The sequence below is a fragment of the Misgurnus anguillicaudatus genome, chromosome 25 (genome assembly GCF_027580225.2).
Source record: "Misgurnus anguillicaudatus chromosome 25, ASM2758022v2, whole genome shotgun sequence".
In the NCBI taxonomy this organism is placed as follows: Eukaryota; Metazoa; Chordata; class Actinopteri; order Cypriniformes; family Cobitidae; genus Misgurnus; species Misgurnus anguillicaudatus.
Genome location: NC_073361.2, coordinates 9788919 through 9815777, shown reverse-complemented (window position 1 = coordinate 9815777; position 26859 = coordinate 9788919). Strand labels below are relative to the sequence as shown.

Sequence of the window (26859 nt, the reverse complement as noted above, 5' to 3'; positions counted from 1 at the left end):
AAAACACGTTTTTACCAAAATTTGTCAAAATGGATTTATTGCGTTTTGGAACCAAACTCTTCATATATATATATATATATATATATATATATATATATATATATATATATATATATATATATATATATATATATATATATTTGCATGCACTTAGAGGGTTTTGCTGTGGAAGTCAAATTTGTTAAGCTCTTTAGTTTGACCTTTTAAGGTGAACGAAAAGTTTTTGATGTTTCAGTACCTAATATACAGCACTAATGTACTTATACTTCATGTAGAATAAAAATAAATTTTTCTTTTTTTTCCAGGCATTTTTTTAGGCTCTATGTGTAACAGTTGTTCAAAATGCCTTGAAATTGATATTCTTGCAATAACTTAGTTTTAGTTACATTGGAAATTCGCACTGGAAGTCTCTCTCTTGTTAAATGCAGCCAGCCTTTAAATCTTAGTCTTAGGATAATATCATTACCAGTCTCCTGCGCCACCACATGAACTGTGATTAATTGAATACCGCAATCAGGAATAAGGAAGCTATTCATTAATGCCTGGTTTGTACGTCACATCATATGGCGTAGTACTTCTGCAGTCTTGCCCAATTTATTTGTAATGGGCCATGCTGACAGTTGATTTATCGACATGCTTTGGTTTATTGCGTCAGTCTTGACACAGTTGTGATCCAGTAGCAATTTGGGAGTGACCCATTTTGTAGTTTGGCTCAACTGAGTCAGGAAACAGTGCTGCCTAACGTATACATTGTGATTGCTCGTGCCGGTCTCTGCGGAAGCTTGAAGCCATGACTTGGCAGGCTAAAACGTCTTCGATACGAGACATAATTTGCATTTTGCTCCAAAAACATGGAGTCCCACACATGGGAGATGAATCAAATGTTGACATCAGTGTTTTGAGGAAACTCTTGCGGGATCAGGGGATTTGCCGTGGCGGGAGCGATGATGACCGAAATTTGGCTTTGGGAGCGTTCGTTTTTTCTAAAAGGTTGTTCAAGTTTTCTTCTCTCCTCGAGGGTTGAAGTATTAAGTGCGCTTGTTATATGCATGAAATGTTCTTCCTCGTGTCAAAAAAAAAAAAAAAAAATGCAGCAATTACACGTCTCTTGGCCGACTGTCGTAATTCTGAGACAGCTGTATTTTTGGATAACCCAGTAGAACATAATGCTTTGATTGGAACGTCTGGTACACACCGTGCTTGATTCCCTTATCGGTTACCTCATCTAAAGTGCTTGTTTAGTTAGTAGATTGTGTCTTTTGGCCTCTCTTGGTCACCCCTGTATATACTGTACTAACAAATCCACCGTAATACCTCTCAGATCTGTTGTATACTTCCAATGCCATATAAAAAGGTGTTTTTGATTTTTACACTGTAATTATCAAAAGTACATCACGTCTGTTATGGTCCATGCAGATATGGAATGAGTGTTTTCGGGCAAGACACGCACTGTCTAGTCTAGTTAATGGGCTAAGGTTAGTACGCCAGTTTGAAGAGCAAGAACCACAGACTCCAATCTCCCATTCCTCCTCTGGAGATGTTTAAGGTCTCCGTGGTCTTCCCCGTTCCATAGAAGCGTCAGAGCGCCATGCTTCGTTTTTATTATTGGGGTTTAATTTCTTTACAGCAAATTAAAGCAGATTAAATGGCGTCTGAGAGCGCCAGCTATTTCCAGCATGTGTACTTCATTAGATGGACCCCACACACCCAAATGTGCTGAGGTTTGGCATCGGATTCCTTTCACACTTTGTCACTAAAGATGGCAGTGGAGAAGCCTGGGCAATGTTTAATGAGCAGATCTGGGATTATGTTAAACGGAAGATATTTTGATAAATGATGGTGGTAACCACACAGTTGATGGTACCCACTGATGGGTAAAGTTACAGGCCTCCAGACTAACTTTTTTCACTAGGAGCACAGTGGCCCCCAACTGAAAATTTTAGGGGCACAACCAGAAAATTTAGGGGCACACACCGTAAATCAACATGATAACCAAATATTCACATTTCTACTCATTTCCACTGTATTAATAATAAATACTTTGATGATAGATGCAAAAAGTACAATGTGATGTTTCAAATTCAGTGTCACATCACAAAAAAAAGGTCAAATTTACTGGTCGCACATGTGCGACTGGATGTAAAGTTCAGTGTGCACACTCTCAAATTTTGGTGGCAAAATGCATTTATTTTATAAGGCTAATTATATAGTTGAGTTTACATTTAAAATTTTTGTTACAGGTGCTTGCTTGTGCAATTTGATGTCACAAGGGTCTTTAAAGGTTAATTGACATCAGTGTATTTACAGTGTAAGGCTGTCACTGTATCACTGTATAGTTGCTAAGGCATACTGAATGATTTCAAGAAACTGCTATTCAATGGTTAAGTTGCCCTGGGTGGTATCTAGGACATTGCAAGGTTATGACTAGGGTGTTTGGCTTTAACTCTTTCGCCGCCAGCATTTAAAAAAAAGTTCCCAGCCAGCACCAGCATTTTTTCATGATTTTCACAAAAGTTTAATGCCTTCCAGAAAATGTTCTTCTTTAAAGGTGCAGTGTGTAAATTTTAGCGGCATCTAGTGATGAGGTTGTGAATTGCAACCAACGGCTTAGTCCACTGCTCACCCCTTGCTTTTAAAACGCATAGAGAAGCTACGGTAGCCGCCACCGGACAAACATGTAATCGTCAGAGAAAACGTGGTAAAAAAAATTGTCAGTTAAAGGAATAGTCTATTCATTTACAATATTAAAATATGTTATTACCTTAACTAAGAATTGTTGATACATCCCTCTGTCATCTGTGTGCGTGCACGTAAGCGCGCTGCGACGCTTCGATGGCGTTTGGCTTGGCCCCATTCATTCAATGGTACCATTTAGAGATAAAGTTAGAAGTGACCAAACACATCAACGTTTTTCCTATTTAAGACGAGTAGTTATACGAGCAAGTTTGGTGTTACAAAATAAAACGTAGGGCTTTTCTAAGCGGATTTAAAAGAGGAACTATATTTTATGGCGTAATAGTACTTTTGGGAGTACTTCGACTCGCCTGAAAAGTTCGCTCCCCTTCTCCCTCTCATAATGGGAGAGGGAGGGTGTTACTGCGCCGAGTCGAAGTACTCCCAAAAGTGCTATTACGCCATAAAATATAGTTCCTCTTTTAAATCCGGTAAGAAAAGCGCTACGTTTTATTTTGTAACACCAAACTTGCTCGTATAACTACTCGTCTTAAATAGGAAAAACATTGATGTGTTTGGTCACTTCTAACTTTATCTCTAAATGGTACAATTGAATGAATGGGGCTAAGCTAAATGCTATCGAAGCATTGCAGCGCGCTCCAGCGCTTACGTGCACGCACACAGATGATAGAGGGATGTATCAACAATTCTTAGTTAAGGTAATAACATATTTTAATATTGAAAATGAGTAGACTATTCCTTTAAGGGCTTTTGTAGAAAAGTGATGGCACAAAATGGCGACTTCCATGTAAGGGGACCCTCGTGTATGTAGATGAAAAGGTCTCTTTCTAAGGTAAACAACACATAATGGTTCATTATGAAAGGTCTTTATACACCCCTGATAATATAGTTTTGTATATTATTTTGCATTTCTGTCAAGAGATCTTTCTAAAAAATTACACACTGCACCTTTAAATATATAAGCATACAATATATCAAATAAAAAACAGACCCTCTGCTTTCAAACAAACATCATCTTACCTTCATTAGTTCTTTTGTAATCACCTCTCAAATATGGGTAGGTTTCTTTAAAAACACCAAATTTTAAGCAAAAAGCTGAGATACATTTTTGTGAAGGACTTTTGATAGAAATCCTATTCAGAGAGATCCTCAAAACATACACTGAGTTTTTTCTCTTAGACATGAGGCTTTACTTCCGGGGTGCAACCCTGTGGATAATAGCGGTATTTCAGAAAGCCGCAAATACTCGTCAATGGCGTTGAAAGAGTTAAAGAGCTCACCTGCAAGTCTCAAGAAATAAAAAATATTTTTCTATTTATTAAAAATTTAAAAGTTTAAATTTACAGGTTAAACAGGTCTATAAAAGCATCCAACTGTGCATTATATGATTTGTCTTTCATGACCGTAGCACACATGTTTAATACAAAGGGTCAGGGATTTTTCAATGTAGTGATGCTTTGTGATACTTATTATACAAACTTTAGCTAAAAGGTTGCTATTTTCTTACTAGGGCATGACAGATTTTCCTTAAGCCACTGTAATCACTGCCAGGCAAATAAACACAGCCATAGATGTTTACCTCCAAAGAGTCTGAGTCTTAGAGATCCAGTGGACTTCTTAGAACTGAATAATCCGACTGCTATGATGATAATAGAAACGCAATCTGATCTTTGCCCACCCTCACACTTGACGTCTGTTTTCAGCTGTAGGGATTTCTCAGAGGCGCGCACGGGTCCAAATCAATCCGTGTCGGCCACACAGAAGTGTGCAGGGTGCTCTCATGATCGTGATACACTAAACTGCGAACTGTAAGCACATTTGTGTTTGATAAGTATTCACACTCATAATCAATAACAATGTGTGTTAATTTGTATAGGATATGGACAGACAGGCCCTGAATCTCACAAGCCCGGCTATGACTCCATTGCGTCTGCAGTGTCTGGTATGATGCACATTACCGGTCCGGAGGTGAGGCCAATGATCCGGTGTGTTTAAAGGTGAAGTGTGTCATTTTTGACTAACATCACCAAACAGATTTGCTGCAATAAAATAGATTTTCCGAATGGTTCCCCTGTCTGCTATTGCTTGTACAAACGGATAGTCCTGCCAGGATCAAGGCCACATAAGGACACCAGAGCGGTTCTGATCCACCCAATGAAAGCTTTAGGGATACTAATAGACATGGTTAAAATAATATTAAAAAACTGCAGTTGCCACACAAATAAAATCATATCGTCGCTGCCCGATGAAACTCACGTATGTCCAAAACGGTTACTTTTCAGGAAGTGAAAAAACCACAGTATATCAAAAGCAGTTGAATGAAGCGTTGTCATACTTGGTACGGCATCTTTACATGTAACCATATTCTTGCCAGTGTAAAGATATAATCCACATTTGACCAAAATTGAGTTTAAATGGACATACGTGCATATTTTACAGTAACTGTGATCGATACGCGTTCTTCCGATCATTAATTAGAATGACCAAGTCGCGTTTCATATTGAAGGATGAATACGCTCAGTTTATTAAATAGCCTACGTCTTAGTTTATTAAATAAGCTTAGTTTTTTTAATATTAATTATACATTTATTAAATGTCTCTTGCAAACTATGAAGGGACAATGAATCAATACACTGACATGGTAATGCTAGACAGATACTTTGTTTGCACAGTCCTACCGTAATGTTGTCACTCCTAGATGTACGTCTGGCGTCAGGGGGAAACGTTTACCTTGATGAAGGAAAGTCATTGTCTGTTTATTCGGCTATCCAGTGCTGAGCTTCGATGAAACTTCACGAGACCGGCAAGATGCTTCCACAAGGCAGGAGATACGTGGCGTGATTGACAGATTTGACAACAAATGGATATACGTGAAAATCAGATGACATGATTTCACAACATTTCATTGTCAATTTAGATATGTGAAGCATACTGTATACGGAAATGAACCTGGACATTCAATCCGTCGAAAAATCTCAAAATCGGCAAAATTGACATACGTGGTTTTCATCGGACAGCGACGATATGTAAAATACGTGCATAATTCAGTAGATAATACTGTATGATTATGACCAATTGAAACAGGGTGTATTTAAATATTATGATAATAAATGTTTAAATATATATTTTTTATATAATGAATATCCCATATTTCTGACTATCAATAACACGTACAGTCTAAAATAAGGGTTCTTGCAATTTACAAAAATAATATGAGCACTGATATATTTTGCCCCAAACATCTCCTGCCAATAGTAAATATATCAACACAGGAAATTATAAAATAAAAAAATAAAAAACGAATAGTAAAGCTATAAATGACACATTAAGGTAACTGTTTGGAGTCATTATGGGATGCAATACAGTACGTCTAACCTATTTTATTACACGGCTCGTTGGAATGCTTGATTCTGATTGGCCAGACATTTGCTGGCTTGTTAGTCCCAGATAACTACCCTCAAAACTTTTACCACGGTAACCCAGATGCTGCAAGTCATTTTGTCAGGTACAGTTTAATATTACACAAAAATAAAAAATATGTCTTTTAATAACAAATATGACATTATATTTAAAGATTTTGGTTCCACAACGCTATAAACGGCATTAAAAAAAAAAGTTACCACCAAAATCAGTATTATATCAGGTCAGTATTAAAAAGGAAATTCTTAATTTTATGCAAAATTCGACATCCGGCATGTTTTTCTGTCATCTTTTCCCTTTTTTTTCCCCAAAACGCGATAAACACCACTCCTCCTTCTCTGCAGAATGCAGTAAATTTGCTTAACCAATCACAGCGCACCATTCCACGCATTGTAAACAATAATGGCGCTGCTTTGAATACACACACAATCCTAGTTTTCCACATCTACTTTGTACTTCATGAACAACAGACAAACAAAAACTAAATGGTAATTTTAATGGCATTGATAAACCTGTGGTGGTTTTCTGTGGTGGGGAAGAAACGTAAGCCATTAAAATCTAATAATTTACGTGAGAGGCACTCGGGTGAAGGAAAAATGTCAGCTGTTGCTTGTTCTCACACGACAGGATCAAGCTTCTGTCATGCTAACACATTGACCCCAGGAGATCTTATGAAAACTTTACATTATTTTACTTGAAGTCAACGAAAATCGAGCAGGACCAAAACATTTTACAGCTGATCGCTGTCAAAAAAAGTTCAGCGATGACGTCCCAAGGATGACAGCAGCAATGACAGTGTTCTTAATATGACAAAGCAAATGTTTTGATTAATGCCATTAATGTTTATATTTTTAATCAGTGTATATACCACTAGTCAACTTAATTAATATAACACTACAAAGATGAATGCACATTTATATATTGATTCAATAGATTTATAGCATTTTGCAGAAAAAAACTTTAGCTTTTATAATAAATTTTTGAAAATCAAATTAATGGATTTGAATTTTTTTATGTTTTTATAACCTAAAGATGCTATGTGTAAGTTTGTAACAGAAAGTGGTTTTCATCTTGTCACTTTCTTGGGTTTAGAAAACAAGTTTTCTACAGAAATTAGTCAAAATGGTTTTGGAACCAAACTCTTCATTTACAAATGTTAAAAAATGTTAAAAAGTTTTTTTTTTAAAGGACACGCTTCACCTTTTCCTGTTACTTGTATTACAGACATGTATTTTGTATGCATTATCTTCTCTTACAACTTCTTCTGATTTAAGGATGGAGAACCGGTCAGGCCGGGTGTGGCTATGACAGATCTGGCTACTGGTTTGTACACTCAGGGAGCCATCATGGCTGCTTTGCTCCAGAGACAGAAAACAGGACGAGGCCTTCATATAGACTGCAATCTGCTGTCCTCACAGGTGACCATCGTGCCCTGTCACCCACACATAAAAAACTTTTTGCATGATCAAACAGTCACAAACTATTAAATGTGTTGTCCCTATACTAACACACCTTGTGTGTTATTATTTATTGTGCCGCCCACCACAGTCATGCAAAGTTAAATCAGAAATGTCTTGTCTGCAAGTGTTCATTTATCACAAAATAGAGTAACACGAGTAACCAACTCATTTAAGTTTCAGTAATTGTAACTGCGTTACTTGATTTAAAAAAAAATACTTCGTTACATGTTAATTACCGCTAAAAGAGTGGAATTACAGTAATGGAATTACTTTGTAACCCATTACTCCCATCACTGTTTTTAACACAACTTGTGTTGGCCCTTTCATTTATTTTAACATGAAATAACACCTTAAATGGCATGACACACACAATTGGCCCTATTTTAACGATCTGAAACGCAAGTGCGAAGCGCAAAGCGCAAGTGACTTTGTGGGCGGATCTTGGGCGCTGTTGCTTTTTTACCCGGCGGGAGAAATAACTCTTCCGCCGGGCGCAAATCAATAAGGGGTTGGTCTGAAGTAGGTTCATTATTCATAGGTGTGGTTTGGGCGTAACGTCAAATAAACCAATCAGAACAGTATCCAACATTCCCTTTAAATGCAGACGCGTGTTTTCCATGGCCGGTTTGCTATTATTATGACAGATTTACCAGGCGCACGCCAGGAGCGGTTCACAGCCGAGGAGACCCACGTTCTTGTAAGAGCAGTCAAAGACAGAGAAGTTGTTTTGTATGGGGATGGGAGAATCCCGCCCAAATCAGCGTCGGTTAAACAGGCGTGAGAGGCTACAATTGTCTCATCAACCGGGATTCCCATCGTTGCGCCAAGCGCTACAATGATGTCAGGAGACGGGGGAATCCCAAGCTTGCCAGCATAAATCAGGCACGCCGTGTAACGGGAGGTGGATCTGCCTCTACACATGACCTGATTCCAGCAGAGGACATCGCTGCGTCCACCCTCACCGCTGAAAGGGTTTGGGGGCTTTGAAATCGGACCCAAGAAATGCAAGCAAGGTCCAACCCCAAAGTACACTTACAAATCAAGTTCATATACATTAAGGTTTCTTATGAACACATTTAAATTATTATTTACATAAAATAAACGTAATACAGCAACACAACAAACTTATGAAAATATTTTAAGCGTTATTTGCATGAGAATTTTTTAACGCAGCCACACAATAAATAAAAACTATCACCACAATGCTCACCACTATGATTTCCCTTATCTCATTATCTCATTTTATTGTAACAATTTATGATTTGCAAAAATAACTGTTGCATCTGTGTAGATTAGATAAGCAAAGTGTGTGCGCGTTGTGCACGCTATACATTATGGTCAAGCATGCGCCCTTAAAATAGCATAATGAACAAACCCGCAACGCGCCACTGACTTTAGACTAGTTTTTTTTGTTCAGTGGCGCAATTGTTTTTTGAAACTGCAAAATAGCATCAGGGATGGTTTGTGCCGGAACACGCCTCCTTTTTTGCGCTGAACCGCCCAGGGAGCGCAAGTTCATTCCCTAGTTTGCCGACGTACGTCTGTGGAGGGAAAAACCCGCTGTGCGCCGGTGCAAAAAATAGGAATGATACATGCGTCACTGACAAAGTCAATTGCGCTGGGTGCAAGATAGGGCTCATTGTGTTAAAAATTAACACATCATTTTTTGCAGTGTATTCATAGTTCAGTTCAGTCAGGATCACTTTCATCAACTGTATCAATTGTATTAAATAATAATGCATTCAGTTAGTGTGGGTAAGTATGATTTTGTTCTGGACAAACTCTACGCAACCGTCCATGCAGCAAGTCCAGCAGGTCAAACCATTTTTATAGCCTAAAAAACAAAACACATTTTTTAATGGCACTCAAGCTATACATTAAAGGAATTGTTCACTCAAAACGATCAGTCATTTGAAAAAATATATACAGCATATACACTCACCTAAAGGATTATTAGGAACACCATACTAATACTGTGTTTGACCCTCTTTTGCCTTCAGAACTGCCTTAATTCTACATGGCATTGATACGACAAGGTGCTGAAAGCGTTCTTTAGAAATGTTGGCCCATATTGATAAAATGGCATCTTGCAGTTGATGGAGATTTGTGGGATGCACATCCAGGGCACGAAGCTCCCATTCCAACACATCCCAAAGATGCTCTGTTGAGATCTGGTGACTGTGGGGGCCATTTTAGTACAGTGAACTCATTGTCATGTTCAAGAAACCAATTTGAAATGATTCAAGCTTTGTGACATGGTGCATTATCCCGCTGGAAGTAGCCTTCAGAGGATGGGTACATGGTGGTCATAAAGGGAGGGACATGGTCAGAAACAATGCTCAGGTAGGCAATGACATTTAAATGATGCCCAATTGGCACTAAGGGGCCTAAAGTGTGCCAAGAAAACATCCCCCACACCATTACACCACCACCACCAGCCTGCACAGTGGTAACAAGGCATGATGGATCCATGTTCTCATTCTGTTTACGCCAAATTCTGACTCTACCATCTGAATGTCTCAACAGAAAGCGAGACTCATCAGACCAGGCAACATTTTTCCAGTCTTCAACTGTCCAATTTTGGTGAGCTCGTGCTAATTGTAGCCTCTTGTTCCTATTTGTAGTGGAGATGAGTGGGACCCGGTGGGGTCTTCTGCTATTGTAGCCCATCCGCCTCAAGGTTGTGCGTGTTGTGGCTTCACAAATGCTTTGCTGCATACCTCGGTTGTAACGAGTGGTTATTTCAGTCAATGTTGCTCTTCTATCAGCTTGAATCAGTCGGCTCATTCTCCTCTGACCTCTAGCATTAACAAGGCATTTTCGCCCACAGGACTGCTGCATACTGGATGTTTTTCCCTTTTCACACCATTCTTTGTAAACCCTAGAAATGGTTGTGCGTGAAAATCCCAGTAACTGAGCAGACCGGCCCGTCTGGCACAAACAACCATGCCACGCTCAAAACCAGGACCACACCCCTTAATGCATTGAAGCAACTGCCATGTGATTGGTTGATTAGATAATTGCATTAATGAGAAATTGAACAGTTGTTCCTAATAATCCTTAAGGTGAGTGTATATTGATTGATGTACTGATATAAAAATGTGTGTACCAATATGAAATTTTCAATAGCCGGTTATTCAGACATTCAGATTCGGATTATTTGCGGATACAAATGCTGATGCAGATAGTTTGTTGATTATATTATATTATACCACGGGTCTGTTGAATGCTGCATTCTGATTGGCTGAGAAATGTTCTATGGGTGTTGATTATTTTTCTGTAAACCGCACACCAAATTTTTCAAATGTCTTAAAAATAGGCACCAGAGCAATGTTTGTGGTAACCGTGGTATAAGCGGAATAATTGACTCCGGTCCTTTGAATTATTTGAAAATAATGCACACCTGCGGTGTAACGGCACTCCGCTTCGCGTCGTGCCGCATTACCACCTTGGTGTGCATTATTTTCTTATAATTCAATGGCCCGTCGTCAATTATTCCTTACTTAAACTAGTGATGTTTCTTTACATTTTCTACACACAGAGAGCAAAAACATTTTCCTGTTTTCTTTTGATTGACAGGATATATTGCCATGCCTTTCGTCTGTTTTTAAACTATAGCCAATATTCTAAAAATGGCTTTTATCGACCATACCATTTACAGGCCGATAAATCTACTTTATATACTTTTTTTTTTTTGAAAATTGTCAATCGTTTCACTACATAAGACCCTTAGTCCTCAGCTGGGAATGTGTATATAGAGAAAAATCCTGGAATGTTTTCCTTAAAATCTTAATATCTTTTCGACTGAGGAAAGAAAGACATGAACATTTAATTACTAAACTTTTAAAACAGTAAGCAAGTTTACTAAAACTGACAGTTGACTTCATTTGAGTCTTAATTTAGTCAATATGATGAAATCTTTAGTTTTAGAAGTCACATTTAAAGACATTTGTTTTTATTGTCTCTCGTCCAATAAACGAAATGAACATTTTAAATTAAACCAGACTGCTCTTGCTTCGTTTATTTGGCTTGAACGAATGCCGTCCCTGGAAGCCAGTTTAATTTGACCCATTCACTTCTCATGAGAAAACATGAACCTTTTATTTCACAGTATAAATAAGTAATCTGTCCATAACAATATAAGCCAAACGTCGTAGCTACTAGACTTCAGCATGCGATGTTTAACTTGCCTCAAACACAGAATAGTTCTGTCTTCATATTTGATCCCAGTGCATTTTTAATGTTTAGTAGGATTTTCATGTCTTATATTTTTTTTAAAAAGTAGTTTTAAAGTAAAGTTTCCAATTCATGTCGTCACATTCAACTTAAAGGAAATAAGTCATCCAAATGTCACAAATCGGACTAATTTTTCACTTTATGTAAGAGGTGACTCAATCGAGCTCAATTTGTTCCTGTCACATGTAATCTTCATGTGGTTTAATGGGCATTAGGCTGGACTAAAGGGTAAAGGCTAATTCATATGTATTATGTGTATTATAAGTAGCAGTAGGCTGTCCTGCACGCCACTGTGTACTTTATGAACAAATCAAGACTTGAAGACATTTTAATACCTGTCCTTGCTTGAGAAAATGGCACACCATTTACAAATGTCCCTCTGTGATGTCATCATGAATAACATTTTCTTTTTGACCGACACTCACGTTGCTTGTACGGCAGCCTACCTACCAGCCACCCACTCCGTCTGGACAAAGCATCAATACAAGCGATGTAAATAGCAACCCCACATCGGAAGTCAACATCCGTGCCGCTCCACAAGCCGTTGAATGAGACGTCAAAAGTGTAACATCATGAGACTAAATGGAGTGTGAAAGGCTGCTAAGTTTGCATGTTCCTGAGCGTGTGTGGCTGTCCGCTGACATCTTGAGATACAACAGACGTCGCCGTGAATAAATCAACGTTGTAGTGAATGTTTTATGGCCTGTTCTTGTTCCTTACTGCATTGTAATTACCGTACTGTATGTGTGTTTAATGCAAACTACAAGGCTGAGAATGATACGTAACACAAATGTCTCCTAAGTTGCTTCATCTGCAGTATCACTTAAGATGTTTTTAACATTTTTTGCTATAGTAACTACCTAAAACCTCAGCTGCGGTTGATTCAGCAAAGTGCTGGAGAATATCTGAACATGACACAAAATTGTTTTGTGAGCAATACATTGCTTATTAAAGGTGCAGGGTGTAATTTTTAAAAGGACCTCTTGACAGAAATGCTAAATAATATACAAAACTATATTTTTAGGGGTGTATAAAGACATTTTTATAATGAACCGTTATGTTTTTATTACCTTAAAATGAGACGTTTTTATCTACATACACTGAGGGTCCCCTTACATGGAAGTCGCCATTTTGTTCTGCCATGTTTCTACAGAAGCCCTTAATGGACAAACTTGTTTTACTAAGTTGTCTTTCCGATGATGACATTTTTCCGGTTGTGGCTATCGTAGCTTCTCTACGCGTTTCAAAAGCGATGGGTGAGCAGTGGACTGAGCCGTTGGTTGCAATTCGCAACCTCACCACTAGATGCCGCTAAAATGTACACAATGCACCTTTAAACCCTTATATTTTTCTTTGGCACAGAATGGGGGGAAGCTTATACTAATAACTGTTAAGGGTTATTGAAGCAGAGGTACTTTGAAAATCTACTGTTTATTTACACAGGACCAAGTTTTGCAGTACAACATAATTTTGCATTTGAAACTATTTTGACTCACTAAGAATGTGTTTTGTACTAAGAAAATACATTGTGCATTTAATGAATTCTTTATAGGGTTCCCACGGGTTCTTGAAATTAGTGATAGACCGATATATCGGCCGGCCGATATATCGGGCCGATATTTGCGAGTTTTATGCGTATCGGCATCGGCCGATACATGGCTGCCGTGTTTGCCGATTTTTCCGGCATAATTTACAGACAAGAGTGCTGGAACCCGCAAGCGATTGCAGGTCATGTGACTAAAAACAACCAACCTTTTCACGACAACATTGAAAGCTCGGCTTGACAGCTGATCATAGCTGAACAAAGTGGGTTTTTTTTCATCTCTATGGGGCGGTTTCCTGGACAGGGATTAGACTAGTCCTAGACTACAATAAATGTAAGAACTGTGCAAACTAATAACATCTCTTTTTAACAACATGCCATTTTTTACATAATTTTTATGATGTAAATTGAGTGAGCAAAACCAGTATCGGCTCCAAATATCGTCTCAAGAAAATCGGCAGCCTGTATCGGTCATCAGCTAAGGCTGGTGAAACAAAAATCGGTATCGGCATCGGCACTGAAAAATCCATATCGGTCGATCCCTACTTGAAATCCTTGAAAGTTTGGGTTGAAACATTCAAGGCCTTGGGAATTTTTTGAAAATATACATACATAGATACAGGTCATTGAAAGTGCTTGAATCTATTTTATGCAAAAAAAAAAAAAAAACATTGCCTGTGTATAGGATAGTATCGTAAAAATTCTAGACTTTTAAGCACACGTGCTAAACTGTTTGCTTTAAATGTTCATGTTCTGTATGTGAATGTTGATTCATACCAAAATGCTTTTTTGTATAGTTTGACACATGAAAACGTCTCGGGTTAAGTATGTAACTGTTGTTCCATGAGAAGGGAACAAGACGCTGCGTCTCCCTTGCCATACTTCCGCCGTCTCTGTAACGCCGTCTTTGGCAATATTTCAGATAGCGATATACTTCCTGGCTCCCGCGTCACCTTGTCTATGTTGTTAAGCCTCATCATTGATTGAATTTGATATACACATTCAGACACACTTACCCCTGGAGGCGTCCCCACGGCAGTGACGCAGCGCGAGTTCCCTTGAAAGTGAACTGTAACAATGTATCTTAAAAGGTAACATGATGTAACTTTGCTCTCACTTGAAATGTGTCCCCACATTTAGTTCTTGAATTTGAGGGTATTGAACCTGGAAAGTCTTTGAAAGGTCCTTAAAGTTAACTAAGGTGTGGGAACCCTGATTTATCAATTGTGATTCATATCCGATGCTCGTGTCCATTATGTGATGATCGTGAAAAATACAAGCAGTGTTACTTAGGAGTCAACATGAGGTTTTTGGCTACCTTTGGGAATGGCCTGTGTTGGGAGGATGCCTGCCTTCGTAGGCAGTTTTCAGTTCTTGGACTCTGTATAAACTTTGCAATCTGAATAGAGGTTTCTGTGTCATTTACCAGGTCTTATTTTAGGCATCTGAGTTAAATCCGTTGTCCTGCATTAGCTTTGAAAAGAGATGCATTATAACTCGGTCATCGTTTCCCTTTGGATTTCTGGACAGATCATTCAAAAGATCCAAGAAATGTATTGATGTCTCCATAATATGTTCAAGTCTTATTTCCGACAAGTCAAAGCGTTCGTCCTCTGAATGGTACCGGTTTAAAAGGATGTGGTTTTCAAAATAATGCGATTGTTTGCGGTTGTCTGTTGTGGTTTAAATAAGTTCTTCCTTATTTTTTCCTCAATTCCTCATAAGTTTTTATTTGCTTCCCATTTTAAAAGAATTAGATCGATGACTGCGCCGGGTCTTGTGCAGTATTTCCTCAATGGTTTGCTGCTGTCCTGTTGTATAGGGGCTTCTAGGAATGTATTGAATGCAAATGTTTTATCTGTGGACTGAAGAGATGACGGGTCACGGTTACTGCGGTAGACCCTAAGCTGGCAGGGATAAATGAGTTCCCTTTCACTGCCTGCCCCCCTTTTACCAAACATTCTTTACTGATTGTCTTGTGGTCACCGTAATCTAACCCTTCAGCAAATTTATAGTGCCTATGCAATAATAAAAAGCACAGAGGGCATAGAAAAACTACTCAATCCAGATGCAAAAATGGGTAGTGTCCCAGGATAACCTTAAAGCAGTGGTTCCCAAACTTTTTCAGCGTGCGGCACCCCTTGTGTACGGTGCATTCCTTTGCGGCCCCCTAAAGAAAATTGTGACAAAAAACTCTTCTAAAACTCAACATTTTCATAAAAAAAATTTAATTATACAAAAAAGTAGTGCTTTTGGTTAGTAGCCTTATTTTTTTTTTAGGTTTAATTACACAGAATTCATGATAAATTAATGTATTTCAAAAAAAGTCATAAAACTGGGGCCCCCCTGGCACCATCTCGTGGCCCCCAGTTTGAAAACCACTGCCTTAAAGGAATAGTTTGTTCCAAAAACATGCTTTAATCTTTATTTAGAAAAATATTCATGCTTCGCATTTTTAGACGTTAAAAATGAATGGTGACCAGGGGGAGCTAAACTTCCAAAAAGTAATCCATTCAATTGGATTGTATTGACAATTCGTCTGTCGTGCATGTTTTAAGCATCGTTTGGGAGTCGGATGATTCTGATTGACTGTTTGGCTTAGCCAACCAGTGCACAAGAAGTAATAAAAAACTAAAGATAAAGCAAGCAAATGACACACATAATGCTCATCTAATTTTTTGCATCTCTCATTCTCTCAGTGGCAGCCGGTGACTTCTTTTTTTAAGGGCGCACAATGCAAATCTCGTCAAAGCGTATTTATCCCGGTGATGATAAAAGAGACGTTTACATTTGCCAGATACTCGCTTAATCTCACGTGTAATCAAAATTTAGTGTTACGCGAGTATCTTGCAAGTATTTTGTGAACGTGAGCGTCTCTTTTATCATAAACCCTTTCGGCACGTGTGCAGCAGGCACGTATTTTGACATGACGCATGATGCACATACTGTAGGTTCACATGACGCACCAAACACATGTTTTGAGTGACACAAATGACACTCTGAACACATATTCAGGTGTGCGAAGACCCCTATTGTATCCGTTAGTTTTCTTATTCTTCTTCCGATTCTTCTTCTTCCACCATTGCGGTCTATGGCAGGCCATAGCAGCGTACATAGGAAAGTTATGAAATTTGGCATGCTTATATAAGAACTGTCCAAAAAGTCTCCACAGCAAATTTGGAGTCTCTATCTCTAACCCGCTAGCGCCACCAACAGTCCAAAATTGCACTTATGTTTTTTGTTATAACTTCTGACCCGTTAGTCCTAAACACAAAATACTTATTTCCGCTGATTCCTTGGCTCAAGACGATTCGATTGGACCCTAGTGGACGTCATTTTCCATCATTAAATTTTTCCCGCCATTTTGAATTATTCGTAAAAGATACTTTTGCGAACTTGTCCTAGAGCTTTTGCCCGATTGTCAAGAAAATTGGTATGTAGCATCTACAGACCGTCAAGGCAAAAACTTATGGAATTCATGTTGATTCGTCAATCCGTAAACCGCGTCAACAAATTTTACGTAGAGCGCTAAAAAACGGATTTGAGGCTGTATCTTCGCCAAACTTAAGCCTATTAACACGACACTTGGTACTTGTGATGCCAGTCAGGGGGCATGCCCAGTTTCGTCGCAGCGCCACCGAGTGATAAGACAAATGTTTTACAAGCTTATAACTTTGGCTGTGATTGACGTATTCTCACAGGACTTGTTTCCTTGAAGTCCTGAGTAGCTGCAGAGTCCAACGATACCAAACATGCCAGAATTCGCCTTATGGTTAACCCTGCACAGCAAAATAGCACTTAAAATGAATTGTGAATATCTCAGTGAGCGTTATTCTGATCGACTCAAAAACACCATAGGGAGAGCAATGCATTACCTTCTGTACCAAAAACTATATTGACGTTATATTAAAGTTTCCATCAGAAATGGCCGAAAATTGAAAAAAATGAAAAATTATTTTTACATTTTGTGTTTGTTACACATTAATGTTTATAACATTAATATTATGTGATTTTTACATCAGATTTGATACACTGATGTATGATCAGAGTCTGAGGCAACACAATTTTTTTTTATTCTTGCATCACTAGTTGGCCTTATAATTGAACAAAATCTTTGATATTTTAAGCAAACCCTATGGTCATACAACTAAACTGCTAAACTAAAGTGTATAGTCATAAAATTAGCTAGATGTAAGACAGTCATGACCTGAGGTTGCATACACAATTTTTTTTTGATGCGGGGCCACTATGAGCTGACCCCATAGTCTGCCTTTTTTAGTGTTGGTTGGGTGTGTCCCTAACCTTATGTTCAAAGTCTTCCGAATCCATACAGTATAATATCTTTATGTAAAGAAAATACTAAAATCAAGTCACTACTATTATTCCCTGATGATGCACCTCTCAAATCTCATTTACAAAGAGGTCACATTAGGTGATGCCAATTGCCAGTGCTAACATTGATAACATTGGAAAAGTCCTACAGGAGAATATAGTATGTAGCCCAGGAGATTTATTGCATTTTGTCTTAATGTGCATGCATTGAACGTCTGTGTACACATATGAGTTTATTATAAACTGCAAGGTTGTGCATTCGACCACGCATGTACATTCGTGTCCACTTAAAAAACAGACTTTAATCCGGGCTTACCACTAACAGTCTACTAATAATGTAATGACAGTTGGTTGACATGTATTTGCAAAGTTATAGTTAGTAGAATATTTGAAGTAAACTATCAAAATGAAGTATAACCCGAACATCCTTCTTAACATCTGTTGTTCTCAACAGAAGAGAATCATGGAGCTTTAAAACAACATAAGGGTGATGAAATGTAGTGATAAAAAATTATTATGGGTTAACATTCCTACTAACTTTAAAGTAAATCATTCGCAGAACGCAGTTTAGTTACACAGTACAACATGATTTGCATCCTATAGTTCAGTAATGCATTGTGTAGTTTGAGAAAAAAAGATAATCTTATTGGTTCTTATATAGTCACTTGTAAAATGAACAGATGTTTGTAGATAAAGCAATGCAAGATATTTTGCAATGCAGCAATAAAGAGATATATGAGCATCATTGGCTTTCATAACTCTTAAGGGTTTCATTAAAAATTAATTGCTTTTGAATTGAAACTGTCATTGTTTTATTTACTATAATTGTATACATTAACAAAATTCTGTTTTATTACGAAATAATCAATAACTTCACATAGAAAACTAAAAGCGTAAGGTACTGTAACTGCACTATTGGAAGTTTTGAGTGAATCAAAAACAAGTTTTGATCTATGTGTGGCTTCAGTCACTCTGAAATGAGTAACAGATTGGAGAAACAGGGAAATTCAGTGACCCCTTGATTTGACATAAAAATATTTATCCTGTGTAAATTTAAATATCAAGAGTAAGTAATGCACACAAGGTGCTATGAGTGCAACAAGATGCAAGATTACTTTAGGGCCATTCACACCATGAACAATAACTATTGAATCAAGTTTTAAAAATCCACACAGCAACTACACAGAAAAACGATATATAAACTTTCAGAGCATGTTTTTTTCTAGCTGATGAACAATAACAACACTGACTGCCAAACAAAACCCATTCGAATTTACAGGCCTTATACATTTAAAAGGTAAAACTGCTGCATGCAAGCTTAAAATACAGTATATTGTTATAATCTGTTGATGTGGATGCACAATGGACATAGAATGTAATTTTAAACAAAAGCCTTCATGTAAAACATTTGTAATTAATAAAGGAGTTCAGTTTAAGACATGAATGGTTTGGGAAAGAGGTTGATTTTTAAGCTCTGCTGATGCATGCAGATCCTGTACATTGCTTTTAAGACTGGTAAACTGTGGTGGCTGGTCAATTAAAGTTGGGAAATTTGGTCTTAATTTCTAGTCAAGATATTTGACCTAATGCAGATTATGCAGCACTGTGCAGCTGATCTACACTCACCTAAAGGATTATTAGGAACACTATACTAATACTGTGCTTGACTCCCTTTTGCCTTCAGAACTGCCTTAATTCTACGTGGCATTGATTCAACAAGGTGCTGAAAGCATTCTTTAGAAATGTTGGCCCATATTGATATGATAGCATCTTGCAGTTGATTTGTGGGATGCACATCCAGGGCATGAAGCTCCCGTTCCACCACATCCCAAAGATGCTCTATTGGGTTGAGATCTGGTGACTGTGGGGGGCATTTTAGTACAGTGAACTCATTGTCATGTTCAAGAAACTAATTTGAAATAATTTGAGCTTTGTGACATGGTGCATTATCCTGCTGGAAGTAGCCATCAGAGAATGAGTACATGGTGGTCATAAAGGGATGGACATGGTCAGAAATAATGCTCAGGTAGGCCGTGGCATTTAAACGATGCCCAATTGGCACTAAGTGGACTAAAGTGTGCCAAGAAACATCCCCCACACTAGTGCTGCACAATTTATCGCATCGCAATCGCGATGTCAGTCTGTGCGATTATATGACAGCAAAATGTCGCAATTATATTAAATAAATAAATGTGTGGACTTGTTAACACAAACTTTCTGATAACAGTTTGATGATTTTCCTTGCTGTTTAAAAAAAGAAAGAAAAATGAACAAAAAAGGCAGTGCATGTGTGGCATGCACATGTGTGGTTTGCGTCGTCACTTACAGTTGTGTTCAAAATTATTCAACCCCCCAATGCTGTTAAGGGTTTTAGGGAATTTAGTGTACATTTGTAATTGTATTCCGAATGAAATCCTACAATGACTTCTTAAAGAACCATATGCAACTAAAATGACATCAACTGGTTTTGTAATATAGTAGTAAATGTTTCTTTTGTGAATTCTTCATTGACACAATTATTCAACCCCTTAAAGAACTACCACTCTGAAGAACAGAGGTTCATTGAAGTGTTTTCAATCAGGTATTGAAAACACCTGTGGATGTCAGGGAACAGCAATAAAGCCTAATAAGCACCAATTAGGCAGCTTTAAAATGACTGTGAGACTCAACTCCTTCTAAACCTTTACTGGTGTGGTTACAAACATGGTGAAGTCAAAAGAATGGTCCAGGAAGACAAGAGAAGAGGTGATTAATCTTCACGGGAAGGGCAATGGCTATAAAAAGATTGCAAAGATGTTGAACATACCAAGAGACACCATAGGAAGCATCATTCGCAAATTCAAGGCAAAGGGCACTGTTGAAACGCTTCCTGGTCGTGGCAGAAAAAAGATGCTAACTGCGACTGCTGTGCGCTATCTGAAGCGTAGAGTGGAAAAAAGTCCCCGTGTGACTGCTGAGGAACTGAGAAAAGATTTGTCAGATGTGGGTACTGAAGTTTCTGCTCAGACAATACGGCGCACCCTGCGTACTGAAGGCCTCCATGCCAGAACTCCCAGGCGCAACCCCTTGCTGTCTCCAAAGAATAAGAAGAGTCGACTGCAGTATGCCAAAAGTCATGTGGACAAACCACAGAAGTTTTGGGATAGTGTTCTGTGGAAAATTAGAACTGTTTGGGCCCATGGATCAACGCTATGTTTGGAGGAGGAAAAACAAGGCCTATGAAGAAAAGAACACCTTGCCTACTGTGAAGCATGGTGGGGGGTCAATCATGCTTTGGGGCTGTTTTGCTTCTGCAGGTACAGGGAAACTTCAGCGTGTGCAAGGTACCATGAATTCTCTTCAGTACCAGGAGATATTGGATGACAATGTGTTGCAGTCCGTCACAAACCTGAGGCTTGGGAGACGTTGGACCTTTCAACAGGACAATGATCCCAAGCATACCTCCAAATCCACTAGAGCATGGTTGCAGAAAAAAGGCTGGAACATATTGAAGTGGCCATCGCAGTCACCAGACTTAAATCCGATTGAGAACCTCTGGTGGGACTTAAAGAAAGCAGTTGCAGTGCGCAAGCCTAAGAATGTGACTGAACTGGAGGCTTTTGCCCATGATGAATGGGCGAAGATACCCGTAAATCGCTGCAATACACTTGTGTCAAGCTATGCTTCACGTTTAAAAGCTGTTTTAACTGTAAAAGGATGTTGTACTAAGTACTAAGATTGAATGTCACTTGGGGGTTGAATAAAACTGTTAATGATGTGAGCACAGAAAAGACATTTGTGGTTATTTCATTATAAATGTTATGTTATATTTGTCTGACCTACACATGCCTCTTTGATGTAATTGTAAGCAGGATGACTAAATGATCAAAATCAATGTCAAACCGGCCAAAACAATCAATTTCAGTTGGGGTTGAATAATTTTGAACACAACTGTATACCAGAGCGAAGATGGATGCAGAGGAGGTTGACAGTGATCTGGTAGCTAAAAAAAACTCTGTCTGTTGTATGGCGGTATTTTGGATTTAGGATTACTGACACTAAGCAGTTGCTACATCACGTGGCAATACGAAAACATTTTTAGTTTTACAAACACACATTTTAGCTAAACTGTGTGTGGATGTTCCTTAAAACCCATCAAGTTGACTCATGATACCATTTAGTATAATCGCAATCGCACATCGCAATATTAGCATCAATAACCGCAATGGGAAAAATCACCCAAATCGTGCAGCCCTACCCCACACCATTACACCACCGCCACCAGCCTGCACAGTGGTAACAAGGCATGATGGATCCATGTTCTCATTCTGTTTACGGCAAATTCTGACTCTGACTTCTGAGCTCGTGCAAATCGTAGCCTCTTTTTCCTATTTGTAGTGGAGATGAGTGGTACCCGGTGGGGTCTTCTGCTGTTGTAGCCCATCCTGCTCAAGGTTGTGCGTGTTGTGGCTTCACAAATGCTTTGCTGCATACCTCACGAGTGGTTATTTCAGTCAAAGTTGCTCTTCTATCAGCTTAAATCAGTCGGCCCATTCTACTCTGACCTCTTGCATCAACAAGGCATTTTTGCCCACAGGACTGCTGCATACTGGATGTTTTTCTCTTTTCACACCATTCTTTGTAAACCCTAGAAATGTTTGTGCGTGGAAAATCCCAGTAACTGAGCAGATTGTAAAAATACTCAGACCGGCCCGTCTGGCACCAACAACCATGCCACACTCAAAATTGCTTAAATCACCTTTCTTTCCCATTCTGACATTCAGTTTGGAGTGTGCGGAATAAAATATAAGAAGAAAACAACAGCGTACAAGCGAGCGTAGTAATAATGTAACGCATACAGTAAAGTGCTAAGTTAAGCCAATGTTGGCTGACTCTCCCGGGGATGAAAAAACCCCTAGGAAAAAAACCCTGTGGGAAAACTCCTAGGAGGACAAAAACCCTTGAGAGAGATTAATATATATTTATATATATATAAACACGATAGGGATAGGAAACGGGTAAGCAGATTAAACTGGTTTACCCGGTGGTCGTTGGTCGCGTATCGGCGGGCAACACGTTGAAGGACAGCCAGTAGATCAGTGGTGCGATGACCTTCACAGCAGCAAGAACTGCGTCTGTTTTTGTCATTGTCCTCGGGGTCGAGGACGAGACAGGGAGGGAAAAACAGAATCCTATTAGCATAGGGGCCGTTTGCATGTAATGCAAGTGTCATACATTATTGTGGTTTAAAATACGTTCGGTTCCAGGCCGGCTACCTATTGCGGCATAAGTATAGATGAGTTATGTGAATGCTTTGTTCTGGACAAACTAGCTGTTGCGGGATAATTACATTTACTTGACATTTTATGTGAATGCTTTGTTAAAGAAGAATGTCTTAAGCTTAGACTTAAAGTGATCGACTGTGTCTGATACTCGAAAATTATTTGGTAAATCATTCCAAAGCTTAGGGGCTAGATATGAAAAGAAAAAAAAATTGTTCCAGAGTTCAGTTTAGACACTAGTCAGACCATTAAACAAACAGAGACCAGAAGTTAAGATCCTTCCAGACACTTAACTGCGACAATGTCAGTGCGTCCGATGAAACCGTCTATACTCAAATTTATAGATTCATAATACATTTATTTCCTTCTTTAGTTGATTTTAACAGTAGCATTTTAGCTAAGCAGTAATGATGTTCAACACCTGAGAAATGGCTATTTACAGTCATGCATTACTACAGTAAAAGTTTGATTTTGAGTTTGTTTGCGCCCCTAAAAATTTTTAGCACCATCCGCCACTGCTGGTGAATCATTACCGATGCGCTTTTGATCTTCTGTTCATCAGTATACATAACAAAAATATTGCTTCAGCTGCATAGCTTCTGATCTGATGTCAACTGGGCATTGTAAAATATTGCTACACCATCATGTTTTGTTTGTTGTAATTTTTTACTTGTACTTTATTTTATGTTTCAAAAAAGCTGACTGTTGAATGTGATTGGTTATCTTTTATTTTTTTCGTATAGTTTTATTTTATATTTTGTTGGTTAGTTATTCAGAAAAACAAACCTTGCAGTTGATCGCAGTGGGTGTTTGTTTTACGGCAGGGCAACATGAACTGCTGTGTCAGCCGCGTAAGAGTTCCCTGCGCTCACTAAACAGCAGGATGTAATGAGCTTACTGTCAGATCTTAAGATTTAAAACTTTATTTTCTTTCTGCCTCTCTCCTCATTTTATGTCTTCATCTGATCTTCAGGTTGCTTGTCTCACTCACATCGCTGCCAACTACCTCAACGCTGGTAAAGAGGCCAGACGATGGGGAACGGCCCATGGGAGCATTGTCCCTTATCAGGTACCTATGACCTTTCATCGTTTAATTTTAAAAACAGGTTAGAGTTATTTCAGCTGTATCTCCTTTTATAGAGTTTTTAAGCTACATTCACCAAACTCAGCAAAAACCCTCAATCTGTTTTGAGTTTGCTAAAATGCCAGGTTATTCCAACCCAGCATTGGGTCAAAAAGGGACAAGCCCATTGGGTTGTAATTTCACCTATGCTGGGTTGTTTCAACCCATAAAACTGAGTTGTTTTAACCCGTTGTTGTGTAAAATACAAACATTTTCTAGGCTAATTTAACCCAATGGCTTGCCTTGACCCTTTTATATGTTAAAAATAGCCTAGCATTATCCCAGAGTGTATGTATTTTTGATTTGATCAAATTAATGGTTTTACCAATACTGTTAAATATCCCAGATGTCCCATAAAAAATTCACTGAAGATCTAAAGACACATCCACCAAACTTTGTGTCATATTTCAACCTTTTCTGACATTGCATGCTGTGCTTTTTATAATTTGTTAGATTTATTTTCCATTGTAGACAGATAGATTAGACATCTTTACGCTTTATTGGTCTTCAAGTATTCACATGAAATGAAGGTGTATGTTTGTGTGTGTATGTGTAAGAAAGATATAGACCTTAACAGACAATTTACAACATAGTCTGGCAAAGTGAAGAATAATGGTTATTTTTTTACCGTAACCAAGACACTACATCCAAATAATATCTACACAATTTCCGTTTTTGTACTATTTATACATCAAATGAAAATGAAACTTTTTAGCTTTGACACAGATGTTTTGGAAATAATGGTGAACAAAGAAAGTCTTGCTGCCTTAGCTATAGTTAAAGGGATAGTTCAGTGATTGTTTATTTACCCTCACGTTGTTTCAACCCTGTTTACATTTCTTTGTTTGCTGAACACAAATGAAGATATTTTGAAAAATATAAATTACCAAACAAATCAGGGGAACCATTTACTTCCATAGTATTATTTATTCCTACTATGGAAGTCAATGGTGCCCCAGATCTGCTTGGTTACAAACATTCTTTAAAATATCTTCATTTGTGTTCAGCAGAACAAAAAACGTTTTAATAAATAGTCTTTCTTCGTTCACCATTATTTCCAAAATTTAAATCCAATTTATTTGGAACAACTTGGGGCTGAGTAAACGATGACAAAATTGAAATTTTTTGGTGAACTTTCCATTTAAAGCTTGGTCAAAAGGTCAATTTCTGTTTGTTTTGCCTGTGTCCAGTCATACTTTTAATCATATGCAGTAAATAATGTTTTGAAAAGGTAACCAGACCATTCAAACATTTGTTTAACTTGGCCATACATGTACAAATATATACCTTATAATTCCCATTTATAATTATTTGTATAGCATGTTTGCTATATGCAGTATTGCATATACACTTTTTACAGTGCATATTGTTTCAAAGCCGCTTTACATAAAATGTATAATTATATATAAGAGAATAAAGTTATTTATAAATTATATAGTTTACAGTTAGCAAATTAATGTTTATATTATAGCAATGAGAGGTGATATTAAGTGTATTATATTTGACAGTTTTCTATGATAAAGCATAGTGTTGAAGTCCTTATTGAGGTATAGAGGTGGGTGTCATCCCTTTATAGATGTTGGGTTGTCTTTATAAGAAACTGGATACAAATGAAGTAACTAGAGTTGTAGACTCTACCTAAGGATGGGCCATGGATGGATAATACATCTTGTAGCTGTTGTTCATAATATTTTAGACATAGAAATGTACTTGTGTTTAAGATGATTTAGCTGGAGTACATCGATTGAGCTGCAATTGTGCATGGTCAGAATAAAAGGTACAAAAGCTGTGAATAGAGCAGTACCCTTTAAAAAGGTAGCAATATGTACCATAGTGTTGGGCAATATGCCTGATTTTGAGATCGTCCAATCGTCGCCGATACATGATAGGGGGCGGGGCAGTAGTTGACTCATTTATTAAAACTACTGCCCCACTACTCTACTTATGACAAGTCACTTGATTGGTGGACAAAAAAGAAGCAAGGGCAACACCGTCAAGACCGCAACCTTCTTAAAACTGTTGCCATTAATCCATCCACATCATTCAGTCTAAAATTTCTTACGTGCCAGGGAGTGGGAACAACAAACTCGCGGATTTTAACGCTCTGCGCGCCTAACAACCTCTCTAGTGCAAGAAATTGTCAGAGCCACATGTATTACAAGTTCAGGTGCTAGAATGAGTCCATGCCGCACACATTCAGGTCCAGCAAGAGTCCAAGATGCGCACATTTAGGTCCGGCAAGAGCCCAAGACGCATACATTCAGGTCCGAGCAAGAGTCCAAGACTCGCGCATTTAGGTCCGGCAAGAGTCCAAGACGCACGCATTCAGGTCCGAGCAAGAGTCCAAGATGCGCGCATTCAGGTCCGGCAAGAGTCCAAGACGCGCGCATTCAGGTCCGGCAAGAGTCCAAGACGCGCGCATTCAGGTCCGGCAAGAGTCCAAGACGCGTGCATTCAGGTCAGAGCAAGAGTCCAAGACGCGCGCATTCAGGTCCGAGCAAGAGTCCAAGACGCGCGCATTCAGGTCCGGCAAGAGTCCAAGACGCGCGCATTCAGGTCCGAGCAAGACTCCAAGACGCACGCATTCAGGTCCGAGCAAGACTCCAAGATGCACGCATTTAGGTCCGGCAAGAGTCCAAGACGTGCGCATTCAGGCCCCGAGCAAGAGTCCAAGACGCGCGCATTCAGGTCCGGGCTTTGAGTCCACGTGCATGTGAGAAGAAATCGGCGCGCATTACAAGCTCTCTCGCGCAAAGTAAAGCCCACAAATCCTCTTATGCGAGGAAAAGC

General features: G+C 38.6%; 1 protein-coding gene across 3 annotated transcripts in view; it reads left to right on the top strand.

Annotated features, from left to right (window-relative positions):
- Positions 1 to 26859, top strand: part of sugct (succinyl-CoA:glutarate-CoA transferase) — a 171099-nt gene that overhangs the window by 8498 nt on the left and 135742 nt on the right. For all 3 annotated transcript variants that reach the window (XM_055181748.2, XM_055181747.2, XM_055181749.2), the window contains exons 7-9: positions 4571 to 4662; positions 7389 to 7532; positions 23920 to 24015. In XM_055181748.2, the coding sequence (XP_055037723.1) occupies positions 4571 to 4662; positions 7389 to 7532; positions 23920 to 24015 (332 nt within the window). The remainder of the gene's footprint in view (positions 1 to 4570; positions 4663 to 7388; positions 7533 to 23919; positions 24016 to 26859) is intronic.